Source organism: Kryptolebias marmoratus, linkage group LG12 (assembly GCF_001649575.2).
Source record: "Kryptolebias marmoratus isolate JLee-2015 linkage group LG12, ASM164957v2, whole genome shotgun sequence".
In the NCBI taxonomy this organism is placed as follows: domain Eukaryota; kingdom Metazoa; phylum Chordata; class Actinopteri; order Cyprinodontiformes; family Rivulidae; genus Kryptolebias; species Kryptolebias marmoratus.
Genome location: NC_051441.1, coordinates 15609831 through 15629213, shown reverse-complemented (window position 1 = coordinate 15629213; position 19383 = coordinate 15609831). Strand labels below are relative to the sequence as shown.

Sequence of the window (19383 nt, the reverse complement as noted above, 5' to 3'; positions counted from 1 at the left end):
CAGTTTCACAATCAATAGTTACATACATAGAATTTCTACAGTCATTTGCAAGCACAATTATTTGTACTTAAGGCAGAAAATCTTAATATTTTTGCCGGAATACTCTTGGTGCAAGGAATACTTGCTGTTTAAGACCTCGTCAGTGGTGTCACTCTCAAATACTGACATCACAGTGAGTCAAAATCTAAGTCGTTTATTTATAGGTACTTTTAAAATCAACAGAAGCTGACACATTAAAAGTCCACAAGTATGCAAATAAAAGAAACTATAACAAAATACAAGTAAAATAAGCACTTTGAACTGCCTTGTTGCTGAAAAGTGCTACATAAATATATTTGACTTGACTTAAAATAGAACAGTAATTTGTTGCTGATGTGCACCATGTTGAGCATGTTGAGCACGGAGGTGACAGTGGGAAGGAATGACTCCCTTTTAACAAAGAGGAACCTCTAGCAGAACCAGAACTGAACTCAGGATGGGAAACCTTAACCACCTGGAGGTTGAGAGGACATTACAAAGACAGAAACACAGAAGAATTGGTCCTGGTGCAGTTTCTATGGAAATAAAAACAGATTTATGGCAGCAATAATTGCAAATACAAGCATGGAGAGTAGCGCGTGTAAGCATGTGAGGACATGTGGCCTATTTATGCTCCGTCAGTCTAAGCCTATAGCAGCAGAACTAAGGGATACTTCAGGAAACCCAAACCAACCCTAACTATAGGATTTATCAAAAAAAGAAAGTCTTAAGCCTAGTTTTAAAAAGTCCAGTGTACTAATACCTCAGTTTTGATACACTCCACCATTTAAAAAGTTTAGGTATACACTTGAATACTTACTCACATTGCACACATTTTATACAGTCTTCATTTTCACTTCCATAGTCAGCAAGTTTCTTCCACAACTCATTCTTTTAGTCTCTTTTATAAAACATCAGATTAGAGAACAGAGAAATCCCCCTTCCTCCCTTAGTTTTGGAGTGTTTATTCTTCAAAGAGTCCTCAAACTCTCTTGGCAGTGGGAGTACTTCTATTAATGTCTTCCCACAGCTCTTTTGTCAGGATCAATTTACTGACTGTTTCTCCTTTTTGTTTCATCATCATAATGACCGTCTACCAACTTTGTACCTTCAGTTTCCATCTGTAATGTTATACAACAAAAAATGTTCACATAGTAGCCTTATAAACCCCAAAACTGTACATGCTTTGACTGCATTATAAATACATATACCACACTTTTTCATTTTTTATACTAATTTTAAAGCAGCCTACCAACCTTAGATTGTGTTTCTGTGAGTGCACTTCTGAATATTTGACTTCAGAGTTTGTGCGAGGTCTCATTTAAATATTGGCTGTGACTCCTCACCTAGTTTACAGGTTTTACACTTAATAAAGAAACAAGTTTATTGGTATGCTAAAATGAGATGTGAGTTCACACTCAGCTACTTGTGATAATCTAAATTAAACCTTACAGGTGAATACATCTGCTGTTTTAACTGATACAAAGAAGGCACATCTGAAGCATGACTGTCAGTTATTTTGATTAAAGATTTTTGTTGTATTTGATGAAATTGTACTAAATATTAAAGATCTCCTGAAGAAATGCATATCGCCACGCCAGAGTTTTAGACTAAGATCGTCTTAAGTCAAGAAATGACAGAGAACTAGATGTTTTGATCAAACCTTGAAAATAACAAAATGCACATTTTCATGTGATATTGCAACTGCATTAAATTTTAGCTCAGTATCTATAAAATTGACTGAGTTTTAGCAATTTCTGTGTTGGCTGATGTGGAATAGCTGTGGCAGCCATCTTGAATTTTGTTGATTCCATAAATTAATTAGTTGTAGACGCACATCTGACAATTACTGTCTGAGAGTTTCATTAAAATCTGTGCAAACAGAGACACACACAGAAACAGACACAGGCAAAACATTATTGTGTTTTTGCTTTTGGCAGTGGATGATGATAGTTTCACAGTTACTAAAAGGGACGTGGCATCCAGTATCTTTTCTTTGTATTTTGTGATTTTTACAAATATGTAAGGTGGTTTTAAAAAGCTGACTTGTGGGAAAGTAAAGTGAAAATGCAGAGAAAGCTTTCAGTTAAAACACAGGGGAAAACTAAGCAGAGTGAACATAAAAATACCATCAACGCCAGAGGAAGTGATGCTGTGCTCAAAGTTTAAATAGCAGTGATGTTGGTTAGCCACTCATGCACAAAATGAGGTCTTTTCTCTTTGACCTAATCCCACCACTCAGTTTTGTCCTCTTTAGTCTCCCTTTGGTCTGCTGTATGTCTCTTTCAGGTGCCTCTACCCATTTGTCCTCACTCCATCTGTTTTATTGTTTTTCTTCCTGTGCACTTCTGTGCTCTTTACTTTCCCTGTTCCTAAAACTTTGCGCTCATCCATCTATCCCTTCATCCCCTCCTTGATCCCACCTTTCATTTCCAAAGTCGCTGACTGACAGCCAGGTTCAAACCCCCTTAAGGAGGCTGCGTAGGCTGGTGGGAGGTCTGAGAGGGCTGTTGTCTCTAGGGTGTGGGAGAGCAAGGGTGAACCATCAGTGTGACAGTGCTCAGTGGCGTGAACTGAGGCTTGAGCAGGTACCGCGAGTCTTTCTCAGGGTTACTAATCCAGTCATATCACTGTGAACGTGTGAGCATACAGAGCAGAAAGATTGGGACAGAAACACATCTTCTGTTATCTGAGCTCTACTGAGCTGGGTTTGACGTAATACAGAGACAACGAATTACACTGATGACTTGGTATCTTTGCTGACCGTGTACTGCTGCCGTCATGGCCTGTCAGGAATGTGAAATGCAGCATGAATGCTGAGGGTCGACTGACTTTGCTGAAATTTGCTGACGAAGCCAATCATGACTTGTTAATGCTAAAAGAAGCAGAACACTAGGAGATAAGAACATAAAAATATAGCAATTATCCTGGAGCGGATTTAAAAGAGAACAGTGTTTTACCAAAAACTGAAGCGATCTCAGTGTAATTCTATGGGGTAAATATTTGTAAATATTACGAAAAGTATAAAAATTAACAAAGTGAAAAGTCACAGCACTTATCAACTGAACAAGCAAAACATTTCGATATATCATGTCTAAAATAGCACAAAGTATGAGGAAGTAGTAAGACTGCAAAAAATGTACAGAAAAAATATAAAGTAAAAAACAGTAGTTTTAATTTAGATTTTTTTAAAGGGGGTTATGTGGAAAAATATGTACAATTAATATTCTTTGTGTTGTAGATAGCTTTTGAAATTGGAGTTGTTTTAAGATGGCAGCAATCCTTGTCTTGGCCATACTGTCATTCTGGTCAGAGTTAAACTTTATTTTGATAAACTGAGTTCATTTAAAGAGCTTTCTACTGCAGGTAAGATATTAATTGTTCATAATCTTTCCACAGAACTCCCTTTCAAAACATATGAATTATCAATTTAAGCCCCTGAACACAGTGGGTAGTGGTGAGCGCTGTTGTCTCACAGCAAGAAGGTTGCAGGTTTAAAACTCTGCTGGGACCTTTCCTTATCTTTTTTTGCAGTCACTCTTACTTCTATTGAAAATAAGACCTTGATTCAAAGCGAACAATTTAAACTCTCTTTTGTTTTCCACCTAAACTGTTCAGAAGCAAACTACAACATCCGTACTGAAAAGCTTATAGTTCGCCCGGCGCTTCAGTGTCATGACAGATTTTAAGGCTTGAAGCTTCACCACCAATTTCAGGGATTTTGCATAACCATTGACCTGCAGGAAGCTGTGTTGAAGTCATTTTGTGAACGCTGAACAGTTTTCAGAAATTCACCCACATTGGTTCTGCTTTTTGGACTGAGAGCCTTCAGTCTCCATCCTATTAAATTTCTACTTTGACTCAGTGATTTTTGGCCTTTTCTGGGAGCTGCTCTCAGGATCACTACTCAAGCTGTTACACATTTAGTTCTGTCATGGTGCACAAGTGCATGAGGCTGTACAATGAGAGCAGGCATTTACTATGCTCATATCAGGAGAGGCATCCTATAATGCAATGCATTTACTGGGAACCTTGTGGTGTTTTACTGTAAAACTATTGTATGGTTCAACAGAGAACAGCAGTAATATACCGGCTATGTGATTACAGTACATCACCACTAGTTCAGGGAAATAGAGTAACCTACTACCAATTGCCCAAGATATATCCATAATGCATTGCATTTATAGTAACATACTGTAAAGACAAAATATTATTATTATGCTGGGAAAATTGGTGGTATTAAAAGGAATAATAGTGTACATCTGTTCATATTTAAATGATAAAAAAAGGAGTCATTGGAAGCTGTTTTATCTTCTCTGTAGCATAAAAGGACACGCTGCAGTGTTAATCCCCTTTGTAAATTTCTCTCATTCTGTTTTCCCTTTTTTTTATTCTTCCAGCACTTAAAAGTACAGCTGCCTTCCACAAGCAAAGACGCAGCTTGGAACAAGCTCGGGTAAGTGTCTCGCCCTCAAAACGGTCACCGGAGTCAAAACTGGTTCAAGAATACTTTCATTCTCGGTCTTTAAGAGGCTTTACAACTTGTTACATCACTACAACAGCTCTTGAATAATCCTGTAATGCAGAAATACTAGAAAAGACAAGCAAGAGCTAAAAGTCACCGCCTGCTCAGAATATAAATGCTGTTATCGGAGTGTGAGGCACAATGCAAAAGTATCCACTAAATCAGTGATCTCCCCACAACTACTTCATCTGTATTTATGAGATGGAAAGTGGAAAGTCTCTGCAATAAAAACAAATAAATGGAAGTTTCATTTTTGAGCCAAATACATAAAAAAAATGTGTAGTGGTGAATAAACTGTTACTGGCTGTTACACTTCCACACAATATGATGTGATCTATTAGTGCTCAGAGTATGTGTTGGGGATGACTCAACTACAACCACACCCAATTTTTAGTAAATATGCATAAAATTAACTGAGTTATGGACATTTATGTGTCAGCTAAGGTCAATTACCTGTGACCGCCATCTTGAGTTGCACTGATGCGAAAAGTTATTGAGTTCTAGATGTATACATCCAATAATTACTTTCTGAAGGTTTCAATGAAAAGCTGGTTTGGGGTTCATGAGATAGTTTGCTTACATGACAGACAAAAAGCACACATTCTCAAACAAACAGAGGAAAACATCACTGCCCATTCTTTACGTTTTGGCGGCAGGTTATGTAATCTGTTCACGTTCAGTGAGTGATTGGGACATTTTGTTGTTTTCTCTCCTCAGACTGAAGACGATCTGAAAAGGAAGATTCGAAGTGAGCCAGAGAAATCTAAGCTGATGAAGATGCACATCTCAGACAGTAAGTAACACTTCATTCCCTCTACCTGTCGTTAGCCTTTCGGCTAAACTAACAATTAACTTTCAGGAATCAGCTGAAACTTATAGGGAATTTGTGAATTTTGTAGAGATGCCAGAAGAACCATTGCTTCAAACCAAGCAGCTACAGTTGAAGAAAGCTCTCTTTGATGATTTAAACAATAAGATCGCACACTGGCCAGGTCCCATGGAGCTGATCCACAAAAAAATCATCACAGGTAAGTCACAACTAGTCATGGGTAGTGGTCAGTAAATTAAAAATGATATGTTACAACTTGTATATATAGTATGAACACAATTTGTCACTTAAATGACCTTTTATTAAAAGAATATATCCACCAATTTTGCAAGAGGGAACATCTGAAATTGTTCCTCAACTATTTTACACTTTTTTTTTTGAGGATATAACTCATGTCTAATGCACCAAAAAGAATTAAGTTGCTATTTAGTAGATAGCCAAATCACAGTACAATAATCATTAAGTCTATAAAACTCAAAACCCTGCAAATTAAAGAGTTTGTAGCTCACTCCTAAAAATATCTCCTCAATTCAATATTGACCATAATAAATCCCTCATGAGCAGGACCTAGTTTTGTTTCCCATTAGTGCAAAAGGTCCCTGTTATGTGGTGTTGTAAATCAATGTTTGGCCCCAAAAGACCATAATTACCAGAACACAACCACACACACTCTAGCACACACACTCACCTCACAATAAGCACTTGACTCAAAAGCAACCATTTTGTCCAGACACAAACTCCCACCATCTGATTTTTGTTGTGCCTCTTTAAAAGTCAACCTCTGAGGGTTTATAAAGGTTAAAGGGAAATACAGTAAATCATTCATGCACTCTCATCCTCACTCGACAAACCAGGGGTGAGGACATCAGCTCCATCTCTGCTGACAGCTTCAACTAACCACAGAGTCCATGAATAACAGACAGCATCCTTTGTTAGGAGAATCACACGCTACTTGTAGAGCTGCCAATTGAAATTAATGAGCAAATTAGTGACAAGTCTCACAGTTAATTAGCCCCAACCTCTGAATTTTCAATGTCAACATGTCAAAATTAACTGGGATCAGTACTATCTAAATTGGAAACACAAAAAAACACAAAACATGACGACACCGGACAGCGAGTCCAGCTACTTGACCGATGTAGGGTAGTTAGAGCGCAAAGATTCAATATCTTTATATTTTGGCAGCATATTCATCTCTGACATTGCAACATTGCCACAGTTGTAATATAGCCAATTTTAAGAGGACGGGCAAAGATACATTAATACAAAGCCCAGCACACACACAGGGCAAACAGTAGGTAACTCATCACATTATTGGATCAGAGGATATTAAATCTGCCCCATGTTGTGTTTTTATCCTTGCCTGCTGATGGTAAATTAATGGCCAGCAGTGAGTTCTACATAACAGCTCCTGTAATTAAATAACACATTTATTAAAAAATAAAATAAAACCTCCACACCGGTCCAGGGGATCCTAGCAGGCACTATTATTCCCTAAATCCTAGTGAAGACTCATAAGTCTGCATAATAATAGGATGATTATATGATAAGCCTGAGGGGAAAATTAGCTGGGGCATGAAGGCTTGGATATATTGCTGTGCTGTGGGATGGCTCAACCATCCCACAGTCTGTGAATGTGGACATTTTGTACTGTGTTTAACAGGCACATCATATTCTGTTGTTTTCGGTGATGCTAATTAGTTGCCTGGTAAACATTTTGCAAAGGGGATGTTTTCCAAAGAAGGGACTCATCATAAATCGCACTTTATGTTTACTACAAATTCAGAATTTTGAGCTGATAAACTAGTTTGAACTTACAAGTCCAGGCACCACTTTGGCAACTCATACATGACATAAGAGAACAACAATAGAGGAACAGTGGGTGAGGACATGAACTGGGTTTAAAAGGAACTGAGAGGAGTGATTACTAATGGGAGCGGCTGTGAGTAATAAGGAGCAGATGAGGACAACTGACTGGGGGGAAGCGTTGGCTAACGAGAAAAGTACCGGTGGCACAGAGAAACACACACAAAAAAATATTACCTGAAAACACAAGAACTTCAAAGCAGAAAACAATGATAACCTAAAAACCCCAGATCCTGACAGAAGCAGGTCAAATGCAGCAAAGTAGGACTTTTTTAGACTAATAGTGTCACTATAAAGTAAAAACAAAAGCCACAATCTTCTGTGTCATTCATCCTATCTGAGCTGTGTCCTAAAGGGAACCATTTACTAGTCAAGTGGGAACATTTTCTGTGACTAATGAACGCACGCACCAGACCCTGATGTTTGCACCAATGAAAAAATATTTTAATTGATGGGGAGGGGACTTCCATATTTAATAATGTCACATAAGCATTTAGATGATAAAACTGCACAACTGTACAGACTAGGTAAATTACATTAAATTTGCATTTTGGTGTCAAAAATTATTCAAATATTAACCAAAATTCTGAACATTTCAGTATGGGGAAGTATGGGGCTCCAAAATGAAAACTGATTAGGAACCCAGAGTTGATTGAAGATGATTTAATTTGGGAAAGCTCCTACTTTATTAGAACATTAACAAGGGCTGCACGACTTGATTTGAAAGGAGGACGTGAGTGGAAGCACTAATATCTGAATGTGTAGCTTTTCATTTTAAGGATGTATACGAGAAGGTTGAATTAAAATTGATTCCTTTCCCCCTCTCTCTACAATCCTTTCTCTCTTTCTTAGGAACACAGCTTCAAAAGGCCTCGAGGGAGAGCTTGTCATACGATGAAGACAGTAATGACAGTCTGTCTCCAGGTCAACCAGTAAGCCAGAACTGTCCTCTTGTCCTGGGACCCAGGAGCTATTCAATTGAAAAAATGTGTGGAAGCCACATCCCGTCTCCTTCTCAGGTAGAATCCAAAATAGATGGGTAAAAAGATGATGCAACATCATCAATCCCTCCCTAATGTCTGATAACTGAGATTAAATGTGTTTGGAACACTTTTAATCATTTTATATATCATCTAATAATTTTCTCATTTTGTCTCATTGTTGTGGCCGTCAGTAATCACCCAGACTTTTCTTCCTCTGAATCAGGTCCCTCCATCAGCCCTTCCTTTTCAGTCAGTCTCCTCTACGCCTCTAAACCTGAGCAAACCTGCGCAGAAGACAAGCCCTATTTCTCATATCAAGGTAACTGCAAAGGTCTAAAACTGTTAGACCTTTCTGGACCAAAAAGGAAGTGGGGAAAAAAAAAGATTATTCTAGCAATTTCAATCACAGAGTTAAAAAAAATATATACAATTGCCTTGCGAGGATAACTATTCCCTGGATGGCAGAGAATGTTCCCCATTAAAAACAGGTTTGCGTTCTGTCTGGATTCAGTGGTGTTCAAAGTAGAGGTTTTTCTTAAAAGCTGATGTGGCGGTGGTGGCTTAAAGTGTTGCATTTTTGTCCAACATAACACACCTAAAACATAAAGTCCCAGAGCTGTTACAATTTATGGATGACTGAAGGGTTTTTACTGAAATGGTTTTGGTTTTGAGACATGGAAGTTAGTAAATAGCTTGTAAATAACCTTTTGTGTAGCATTAAGAGCTAATACTAGATATTCTTCTCAGCAGTTGGTGGGGATTAAACCTCTTACAGGGAAACAAAAAGAGCAAATGTTGAACTAATTAATTTACTTTATCTGCTTCATGTTTTGTTAGCAGGATGTCTGCAAAGCATAATCAGACAAATGCATGCAAATAATGCAAACAAAGACACTTATCAACACTTGTTTTTTTGTTTATTTCCAGCCTAAATTAAACTCTGATCGCCTCACCCAGAAATACAAGAAAGCCAAGGACACCAAACCAAAGGTAGATATTTTTGTTTCTGTTTTTTTTTTAAATATAAAAATGCTTTTGCTGACAAAGCTGTGAATGTGTCTCCCTTTAGCTAAAGAAGCTAAAGTACCATCAGTACATCCCTCCTAATCAGAAGGGAGATAAAGAGCCTCCTTCCAATCTGGATTCATCCTATTCCAAGATCCTCCAGCAGCAGCTCTTCTTACAGCTCCAGATCCTCAGTCAGCAGCAACAAAACACCTACCAAACCATCCCGTCTACATCACCCAAGTGAGTGGATCAGACCTACACACACTGAAAATCAGCCATTACCCACAATTAGTTACTATGGAGGAGTTTTGTTTTTTTTTTAATATGGAGTATATACAAAAAGGTGTTTGGAGCTATTTGTTACCTTGAAGGTATGCTTTAGTTTGCCTTTGTCTCTCACCAACAGAGACCAGAAACCATCTTCCTCTTCCACATCCACGTCTTCACCACCTCAACCCACTGATGTTTCTTCATCGGTCCTTTCTAACCGGCACAACTACATCTGTCTCAGCTCTGCTCCTTTACGAGAGACACTGCCGTCGCAGCCAAATCTGGATGGAATGAAGGTTAAAGAAACTCAAACCTTTTGGGGTTGCAAACTCAGAGGAAACTACACTCTCATCCCAGTTTATAGGAGCTGTAGGAGCTCTAGCTGAACATACAGTTGAATCATTTTACTGTGAATGCAGTTCATAAAAGGAGATCAAAATTAAGGTAGATATCCTTATTATTGCTCACCAACAAGAGGTGTGCAATCATAGTTTTGTCAGTGTTTGTATAGAGTCAGCTTAATTCACGATGGCTGACACAGCTGACACAAAGGTAGCTATAACTCAGTCATTTTTACAGGCATTCAGCTAAAACTTGATGTGGTAGTAGCTGAGAGTAATTCACAAGACATATTTCAAGCACTAACTGGTCATGAGAGGTCTCACAATATGGCGTGGGATTGCACTTAATGTTAGTTTCAAGGTTTGACCAAAACAGTTTAAAACTCTACTATTAAAGGTTGTGGGCGATGTGCATTCCAGCATGGAGTGTTAGGCCGTTAGTTTGAAATGCAGGGATGGGCAAGAAATATTTTGTTGGTTAGACTTTAAATGAGCGGGGGATTAAAAACAACAAATGCAGAGTATATGAGGACAGCACAAAAACAAATGTTGGGCCGCAGAAAAAAAGTGTAAAGTGAAAAAGTATGATATTTAAAGGATGTTGAGTTGGAGAAATCAGGCAGAAAGAATATTGGATGAGAATGATTTTACAGTGTGGGGAAACTAAAGCAACGTGGAGAACAGTCCTGCAGGAATAGCTTTAATTCACTATAAAATACAGGAGACAGAATGAGGAAAAACAAAGCTTCCTTATTGAATTTGAGCTTTATTAAGGTGGATAGAAATTGAAAAAAAAAGATGTTTTGTGCCTTGCCGACTTGATTCAGTCTCTTTGATTTTTTTTCCTTCTTTAATCCTCCTGCAATTTTCCTTTCGCATTTACCCTAATCTTTGTTTGTTTTTTCTTTTCCACCCGTTTTTCACTCATTCTCACTTTTTCTCTCACTCCGTCTTCTGTCAGGTGGCACAACTGAAGTCTGAACTGAAGCTGCGCGGCCTGCCCGTCTCTGGCACCAGGAAGGACCTCATCAAGAGGCTGAGGACTCACCAAGAGCTGAACCGAGGCAGCGACACTGCCTCCTCTCCGACAACAGGGGGCACCGCAGAGCCAGGGCCTGAAAGAGCTGGAAAAGCCTTGAAAAACACCAACAGCTACAGCAACAACACATCACAAGGGCAGCAGTTTCAGCACCATCTCACATCTTCTGTTGATGGTACATGAGCTGATTAAAAATTGGACATTATTTTTTATTCTGCACTTTAATGGCCTGATGAGAATTATATGTTAGTCATGTTTGTTTTTCATGTTGTAAATGAGTGATGTCTGATATATGACTACTATCAGTTGACTTTTAATAGCTAAATAAAGAGTTAAATAACAAATCAATGACAGAAAAAGTATAAATTTCTGACCTTAGTTCTGTATTTCTAATGGCCACCCCTAAATGAACCTATCTGTAATTGATGCAGGAAGCTGTTTCAGTGCAACTTCAGCAACTCTTCAGCGGTTCCTGAGGCATGGTGGCGACACTAAACTCCACATCCCACAATGCAACTCGCTGGACACCACGAGTCTAAAGAGCTCAAACTCCAGTCCATTTGGAGAACAGGTCAGACGCTGCTGAAACACAGTGATCTACCTTCATATCTTAACATTGGCACTGAAATGTTCATTTTCAACTATCGGTTATTTCATTTCATCAAGATCAGCTAATGTCATATCAATTTATCATAACCATTTGTCAGGATCTTGTGCAATCTATTAGCTCTCAGAGTTTGTGATCTGTAAATGTGACTGAGCTTTAGTCATTTTTGTGTTTGTGAAAGTTGAATAGCTGTGGCAGTCCTTTTGAATGTGGTTAAACCGAAAAGTTAATCAGCTGTAAAGCTACATCCAATGATTACTTTATGAGGCTTTTATTAAAAAGTTCATGAGATATTTTGCTAACAAACAGTGGAACACACAGACAGTGAATTACATGATCGCCTGCATTTTATGACGGCGGGCAATAATGATGCACCCCACTGGCTTTTATTTGAACAGGGTTAACAAAAGTTTCGTCAACTAAAATAAAAAAAAAACTATTCTTTGACAAACCAGATCATGAATGTAGTTAGATATTTATCAATGTATAACAGCTTGTAGTCTAAGTTCAAGATCCAATGATGAGTTTTGACTAAAACCAACCCATTTTTGGTTTGTGTTTAAATAGTACCATTATTAACCCTGAAAACATCTTTTTGTTTCCCGCAGATGAATCCTCCTCTCACGGAGCTCTCGCCGCCATCTTCAGTGGCTCAGCTTCCTGCGAACATTAAAGAGGAGCCTCTGTGCTCCACCCCACCACCTTGTCAGTTCTCTTTAAAGTCTGCCTCCGCTGCTCCCACCGCTCCAACTGCAGCTCCTTCTGTTGACAAAGACAGAATGCTGCAGGAGAAAGATAAGCAGATTGCAGAGCTTACCAGGATGCTGAGGCAGAAGCAGAGGCTGGTGGAGGAGCTCAAGATGCTGCTGGAAAAAGGGAACAGAGACGCACAAGTTCCAGAGCCGCAAATTCCTCTGAGAGTGAAAGAGGAGCCACCTGATAACTTTGATGTGGCTCGTTCAACGAGATCTCCACCTCTTTCCGCTCAAACACCATCCGCTGTAACGGATGGTACTAAAGTAACCATCAAACAGGAAGCCATTGAGACAGAGATAGGCAGTTCTGAGGCATTTGTGAAGCCGTCAAATGGATTACAGCGGTCTTTGACCAAAATAAAGGTGGTGCAGAATCAGATTCGTCTGCAACTCAAGCCAAAGACGAAGAGTTTGACGAATAAACGAGAGCTCGTTTGTCTCCAGGGCTCTGCTCTGCAGCTGGTTCAGCAACAGGCCATACAGAAACTTCTACTACAGCAGAAGCACAGTCAGAAGCCAGAAACTCAACAGAAACTTTGTCAGCAGAGACAAAAGAAAACTCAAAACCAGCAGCTCAGACAACAAGAGCAGCAGAGGCAGCTGTCACAGCCTGAGCATCATCAGCAGACGCAACAGATTCGACTGAAGCAGCAAAAGCAAAACCAGACTAAACTGCAACACATCCAGCTACAGACCGATGTACATCCCAAGCATCAACAGGTACTAAAACAGAACAAATGTAACAGCTGGAAATAAATATTCTGCAAAATTCCCACAAATCCAAATGTTTTGTTGGTCTCTGTACAGGGGTCTCAACCAAACTTCAACCAGCAGTCAAGTTTAACTCCACTTTTCCCTTTAACAGTTTATAACATCTATTATACGTTTCCAAGAGTTACAATTTGTTTTGTGGTGAATCACAGAGCCCCAGAGACTCATTTGGTGTCTCATCTGCAGTAAACTGTCTGTTAATGGTACAGAGAAACAAAGACTGAGTCAATTTGCTGTAAAATTATTGACGTTTGAGACGATGACAGCAGTTCTTGATAAGTGTGTGATACTGGCCTGATGCTAATTACTCCAACACCATCCTCCATCACTGTGATTTATGGTGCTAAAAGATGAGGAACAAAAACTCCAGGTGTACAGCATCTCTCGTTGAATTCTCAAGCACTTTGGGGCAAAAGCTGACTGGGAGCGTTAGGATTCTGTTGGATACTGTGCTGATCGTTTTAGTGATTTTTCATTTCATCTTTCTGTATTCTGCAGTTATCATTACAAGAAGGGAGTGAAATTCCTAAAGCTGTTGTTTTCATGTGCTATGCATGAATAAACTTTGATTTGATTTGATATAAAAGCTTTAGATCAGGGTGGCCAATACTGGTCCTCGAGGGCCACTATCCTGCATGTTTTCCTTGTTTCCCTGCTCCAACACACCTGATTCAGTGGTTAAATCACCTCTTCATGTTCTGCTGAAGCCTGTTAATCACTCATTGATTCAAATCAGGTGTGTTGGAGCAGAGAAGTAAGGAAAACATGAAGGATAGGGATCCATGAGGACCACGATTGGCCATCCTTGCTTTAGATTCAAGCACGTGAACAGCCAAGAAATAGGTGAACTTTGTAACATATTGTTTACGTGACAATGAGGTGAATAGGTCCATAAATCGGTAAATGGAGTGGTATTTGTAACTTAACTGAGCCAGTAAACTCAGACGTGCTCTACCTCTAGAAGAGCAGCCTCCCTTAAGCAAATTAGGCATTGTCTAATTAAATATGCACTGACTTCCATCAATGTCTACTGGAATAAAAGGTCTAGCATTCCTTAAAAAATGCATGCCGCCCACTGCTGTTCATGCCAGAGTTTAGGACTAAGATCATCTTAAGATGTAAAATGATGGCTCTAAATGAGATGTCGTGAAAATTTCTTTATCAGAGTATGCACTGGAAATGACTCTCAGCTACTACCACGTCAAACTTTAGCTCAGTATCTGTAAAATTGACGGAAATATTTGTTTGTTTCTTGAGGTCAAGTCTGTGGAAGCCATCTTGAATTGGTTTGACTCCAAAAGTTAATCAGTTATTGATGTACACGCAGTGATTATTTCCTGAAAAAGTCTTATAAACACCTGGATTAGTATTTTACAGTTTTTCAAAACAAATCCCAAATTTATAAAAAAAAAAAGTCTGAAAACCTGTTGTGGTTGTCCTTAACAGATAGTTCATTTCTTTTGAATTGTAGTTCTCAGTAATCTCAATGGGACTTTCCTGGTTAAATAAAGGGTATATAAAATAATAAAGGTTGCATGTAGCTTCTGAACAACTTCAGTTTGTATAAATAAAGTTTAATTCTAACTGGTTTGAAGAGCTAATGGCTAGTTCAAAAGAGAAATTAATTTCTGTCATAAAACAACTCCAGTCTCCAAAATTTCATAGCAACTCATGTCAACACTGGTTTCTAAACCTTTCCACCTCCAACAGTGTTACATTACATTGTTTTTCCATTAGAAAAACTATGATATTTATATTAGAAGCTCTATAGCTAGCTGCTGATGTCGCTATTAGTGCTTGCAATTAACCATATAATTCTCTGTATATAACTGTGTAATGTACAGTTGACAGAGATTTAAAGGTTTATTAAACATAGTTTGCATGAAACATTATGAAATTTTGTAATTGGAGTTTTTAAAGACAGCTGAGAGTAATCGTCACTCGCCAATCTGGTCAGATTTAATCTCCATCTCTCTAAAATGAGATTGCTCAAAGACCTATCTGCAGCAGGTAATATATTACTTGTTCAGAACCTCATTCTGAATGATTGGAACTGTGGCTTTAAGTCTATTTCTACTTTATGTCATTGAAGGCACAGAATGGAGCGCATCAAGTGACTGTGGAGCGACTCCAGCAGGGAGCAGCTCAGTGTTTGTCAGCACCACCCAGACTGCAGTCTGCTCACACCGGAAAAAACACCTCATCACCTTCTCCTCAGACTGTAAGCATCCCCACAGTCACAGAAATTGTTTTCAGGTTGTTTTCAGAGAGAAACTGCAACCATTTATATTTATTTTTCTCTTGTAGGAGATGTGTCCTCACCTGGATGTCTTGTTGAGTCCTCTGTCTCCAGTTAAGACAAAAACCTATCTTTCGGATGATAAAGTATGATGCAGCACGTCTGATTGTGTCATTTTGCAAGCCAGATATTTTATTAAGCTTCTTAAACAAATCCAGTGCTCATGTTTTGCTGTTTAGTTTTTTAGGGTTTTACTGTAGCTGCCTCTAAATTAGACACTGCATGAAGCTGCCGCTTTTACTCGTTATGTTATGTGAAATTGTGCAGTTTTGAAGTGTGAATTTTCTGTCTTTCATTAGGAAAGAGTGAACGAAGAGGATTTCATCACCATCATTTTGCAGACAGGAGGTACGGTGCAGTAATGGTCCGGAATAAATAATTGTCTTTTCGATTAGCTCTTTAATAAAACTCTATAATTGCTTTTGGAAATTTAATTAACAATTTAATGATTTCATAAAGTGTGAAAAGGCACTCACATTAGTATGACTAATTTAAAAGTCACTGCTTTTAAGATGGTCTTTGTTTATTCCTCTAGAAACCATCTTCAGACTTCCCCTGGACCCCCCTCTGGATCACCCCAGTCCAGACTTTTCTCCTCCCTCCTCTCCTCCATCACCTCTCCAGTTCCCGATGTCTCCCCCCGATCCTCCCAGCTGTGACACCCAGAAGCTTGACCCCCTTGAGCCTTTGGCTCCGGCCGACACCGCAGAAGAGAAACAACACCTGAGCCGCTCTGCAGATGGACGCCTGGAGGACTTTCTGGAAAGCACCACCGGGAAGCCTCTCCTGGGCGTGGAGCCAGGTGGCATGTTGACTCTGATCGATGACCTCCACAGCCAACTTCTCTGCACCCCCAGCATCGTGGACAATCCCTCGGCTCCCATGGGGGAAGAGGAGGAGCTAGGGGTGGACAGCACAGACTGGTTGGGTCTCGCCATGGGTGGGGAGAAAGAAGAGGAAAGGGCCACACTGGCCCCGCTGGCTCCTGAAACGCCCCTCAGTGTCTTCTCGTTCTCGGCAGACTTCCTGGATAGCTCTGACCTGCACACACACTGGGACTCCAGCTTATAACCTGGAGCAAAACACAGAGCTGCACACAACAACATGTAGTACCCCGGTGTACTACAGAATAAGTAAAAGAAAAAAGTCCAATTGCTTTCAGCTCCACTTGCTAAGAGCAACTTGTAATTATACCTAAAGTTTGAGTATTTGAACACAGCAGTAAGCCTGCTCGGGTTGGGTGGTATTCATTATTTATTATGTTAAACTTTTGCCTAATTAAACCAAAATATACATTATTACTGTCTGCCTAAAGGAGCTTGTAATGTTGTTTTATTATCATATGATTTGAGGGCATTTTAAGGCTTTCTATAATATATTTTCAACCTTACTTCAGTGATTTAAGCAACAACATATCTGCTGGAACCTTTTGTTCGAACCAATCCAAAGGTGTTCTTGTAGCACACACAAAGGGAAGCAGATGTCATATTTCCATCATCCTTGTAGATCACAGGCTCACTTCAGTATGAGGTCAGCTCGGCTTCTGCTTCTTCTTCCACTCCACAAGTTTTTCACTGTGACTAACTACCCAACTTAACTTGTTTTGGTGAAGATAATAAAGATCAACAACATGTTTTAACAGATTTAGCTGATGTAATATACAGTATAAAACTGATAATTAAAAACATTTTTAGTTCTTTTTTTTTATTAATGAACAGATCCCACATTGGTAAGAGAGCAAATGAGTTGTTCCATAAGCAAACTTCAGGTCAGTTTGTATCTCTACCAAATCACACTTTTGCAGTGTTAATTACCACATACCCATACTTTTTGGGATACAGAATGAAGTCGTCTGCTGGTAGATCCCTTCATTCTTATCTTTGTCCCCCACTCGATGTACCCACATTGGATGTTGTCCCGAAGCTGACCATTTTATTTACTGGAGAGCACTTCTGAAATTTAAATAGGCAGATTTGGACAAATTTTATTGGTATTATTACCCTCAGCGTGGTTAGGCCTGATCATTTGGAGCCATAGCCTCAGATGCTTTCTGATTAACTCCAGATCTTAAAAGAAATAAGTGAAAAAAAAGAATTCAGTACTATTCAAATCACGCATCAAACTCCTAAACGATTTGACATTCTAATATGTTTGCCTGAAAATACAAGGAGACTAAATTGTAATTTTTCTGTATTTCATGCAAGCAGCATCTGCACCAGTACACCTGCACTGTTAAGAGTCTGCACCAGACACAGGAGTGATTATATCCCCACCACTGTAGATGATTTAATGATCTGAAGTAGGTGTTGGTACTTCAGATCACTGGTATGATCCCAATTAGTACGAAACATAAACCACTATGGATGGAAATGTAATGGCTTGGTAAGAAGTATACAGGAAGTGGAGATATGATTTGATAGAGGTACAACTGGACCAGCACCTGTTACCAACATCTGGGTAAAATTGCTGTTTATTCTTTGAAATGCACTACTCTTCTTTTAGTCTTAAAGACTAGGCATTGCTACAGAGACAGCAATGCAGCTACACAGCAGAAGAAGAGTTTACAGGAAGTACACTCCTTTTAAACAAACTTAACTACAGTTTCATGCACAGCCAGGAATAAATTCCCAGTGCAGTTTTTATTCAAAGCAATGCTATTGCTACTTTTGGACATCTCAGTATCCCGTATAACTGTATTATCACTTGACCCCAATCCCTGCATCATCTCTCACTCTGGCATTATCAGTTTTAAAGCACTCTTTCAGAGAGTGTAAATGATTTTCAGGCTCTATTCTTGCCTTTTTAACGTGTCTGATCAGTCTTGAGGGGACTCTGTGCTTCTAAAGAGCAAAAATACCGGGTGGCCATAACTTCCATATATGAGGGAGCTGAAGCTCGAGACCTGCAATGTAAACGTTTCCATGTTTTAGGCAAAATGGAATACTGTGATGATTGCATCACTCATTTTTCTTATTTCCTACATAAGAAGTTAAGCAGCTTTTATCAGTCATTGCTGATTTTAAATGGGGGACACATTTTTAGGCAGAACAGTGTTGATGACCTTTACTTCAGACTCCTCAGCTTCTTGAAACATTTGAAACGCTTCCCATGTTGTGTGAAAGGATCATGGATGTGAACTCAGATGGTCCAACAAATGTGACACATTTTAAAATCTAAAGTTAAATGATACTTGATGTTTTAATATTTTGACAATGTCACTTGAAGCCAAAGAGCTTATGATTTTTCATGTTACATAACTGTATTCCTGCTTGTGTAAATTATATAAAATGTATATATTTTGTAATAAGTTATTGCATTTAAACACAAGTTTAGTCTTCATGAGTCATATGTGTTCAAATCTTTAGATGTATGAAGTCATCTGAAGGTAATTTTGAAGGTGGTTTTTTTTCAGTTTTCTTTCTTACTTGAACTTGCACAATTTGATAGATATTTTCTGATGCTTAACCTTATATACCAGATGATTACCAGGCTTTTGCAAACTGCCATCCTGCAGTTTCAGTAACTTTCAAAAGGAAACTCCAGCAGGCTGATAGATTATTGTTTCAGAACTCAGTTTGATAAAATCCTGTCCACTTAAAGACTTTACTGGGTCGTTTGTTGGAATTTTTATTGTCTGTACTGCATCAGTACTTTTTAGTTTTTGTGTTTTAACTGCTGTTAAACAAGAAATGTCAACACTGAACATATGCAATGAGAGATGTTTTTTAGTTTTTATTTATTACAGTATTTTTGGTGTTTAACTCATGTTTACTATTGCTGCTTGTGATAAAATTGTCTTTGCTGTGGCCTTCATAGAAGTAAGTGACTTATCTTGTCTTTTAAAGGTTGACATGCTCCCCCCTGGGAAACTGTACCTGCTTTATTGCTTTTATTGTGGAAACTCAATTTTCTGACTTTGTTCTGGCAGCTACTTTTTGTCTGCTAAACACAGCAATCTGTAAATTACATGAAATATCTCAACATATTAAAAAGACATACTGTAAACAGAAAATTTTAGATATAATAAAATATTTTTTTGTGTTGCCATAAAGTTGGTTTTCATTTGTTTCAC

The 19383-nt window shown here is 38.7% G+C and overlaps 1 protein-coding gene across 5 annotated transcripts in view; it reads left to right on the top strand.

Annotated features, from left to right (window-relative positions):
- The window catches only part of LOC108236058 (myocardin-related transcription factor A-like), a 28504-nt gene extending 9149 nt beyond the window's left edge, over positions 1–19355 (top strand). For 4 of the 5 annotated variants that reach the window (XM_037978850.1, XM_017416488.3, XM_017416490.3 and 1 more), the window contains 15 exons: positions 4419–4474; positions 5261–5336; positions 5443–5571; positions 8091–8257; positions 8445–8540; positions 9149–9211; positions 9291–9469; positions 9636–9795; positions 10802–11054; positions 11311–11450; positions 12095–12961; positions 15105–15233; positions 15320–15397; positions 15611–15659; positions 15847–19355. In XM_037978850.1, coding sequence (XP_037834778.1) covers positions 4419–4474; positions 5261–5336; positions 5443–5571; positions 8091–8257; positions 8445–8540; positions 9149–9211; positions 9291–9469; positions 9636–9795; positions 10802–11054; positions 11311–11450; positions 12095–12961; positions 15105–15233; positions 15320–15397; positions 15611–15659; positions 15847–16382 — 2978 coding nt within the window. In that variant the 3' untranslated portion in view covers positions 16383–19355. The remainder of the gene's footprint in view (positions 1–4418; positions 4475–5260; positions 5337–5442; positions 5572–8090; positions 8258–8444; positions 8541–9148; positions 9212–9290; positions 9470–9635; positions 9796–10801; positions 11055–11310; positions 11451–12094; positions 12962–15104; positions 15234–15319; positions 15398–15610; positions 15660–15846) is intronic. The other variant, XM_037978849.1, reaches the window with a different exon arrangement.
- The last annotated feature ends 28 nt before the right edge of the window (positions 19356–19383 follow it).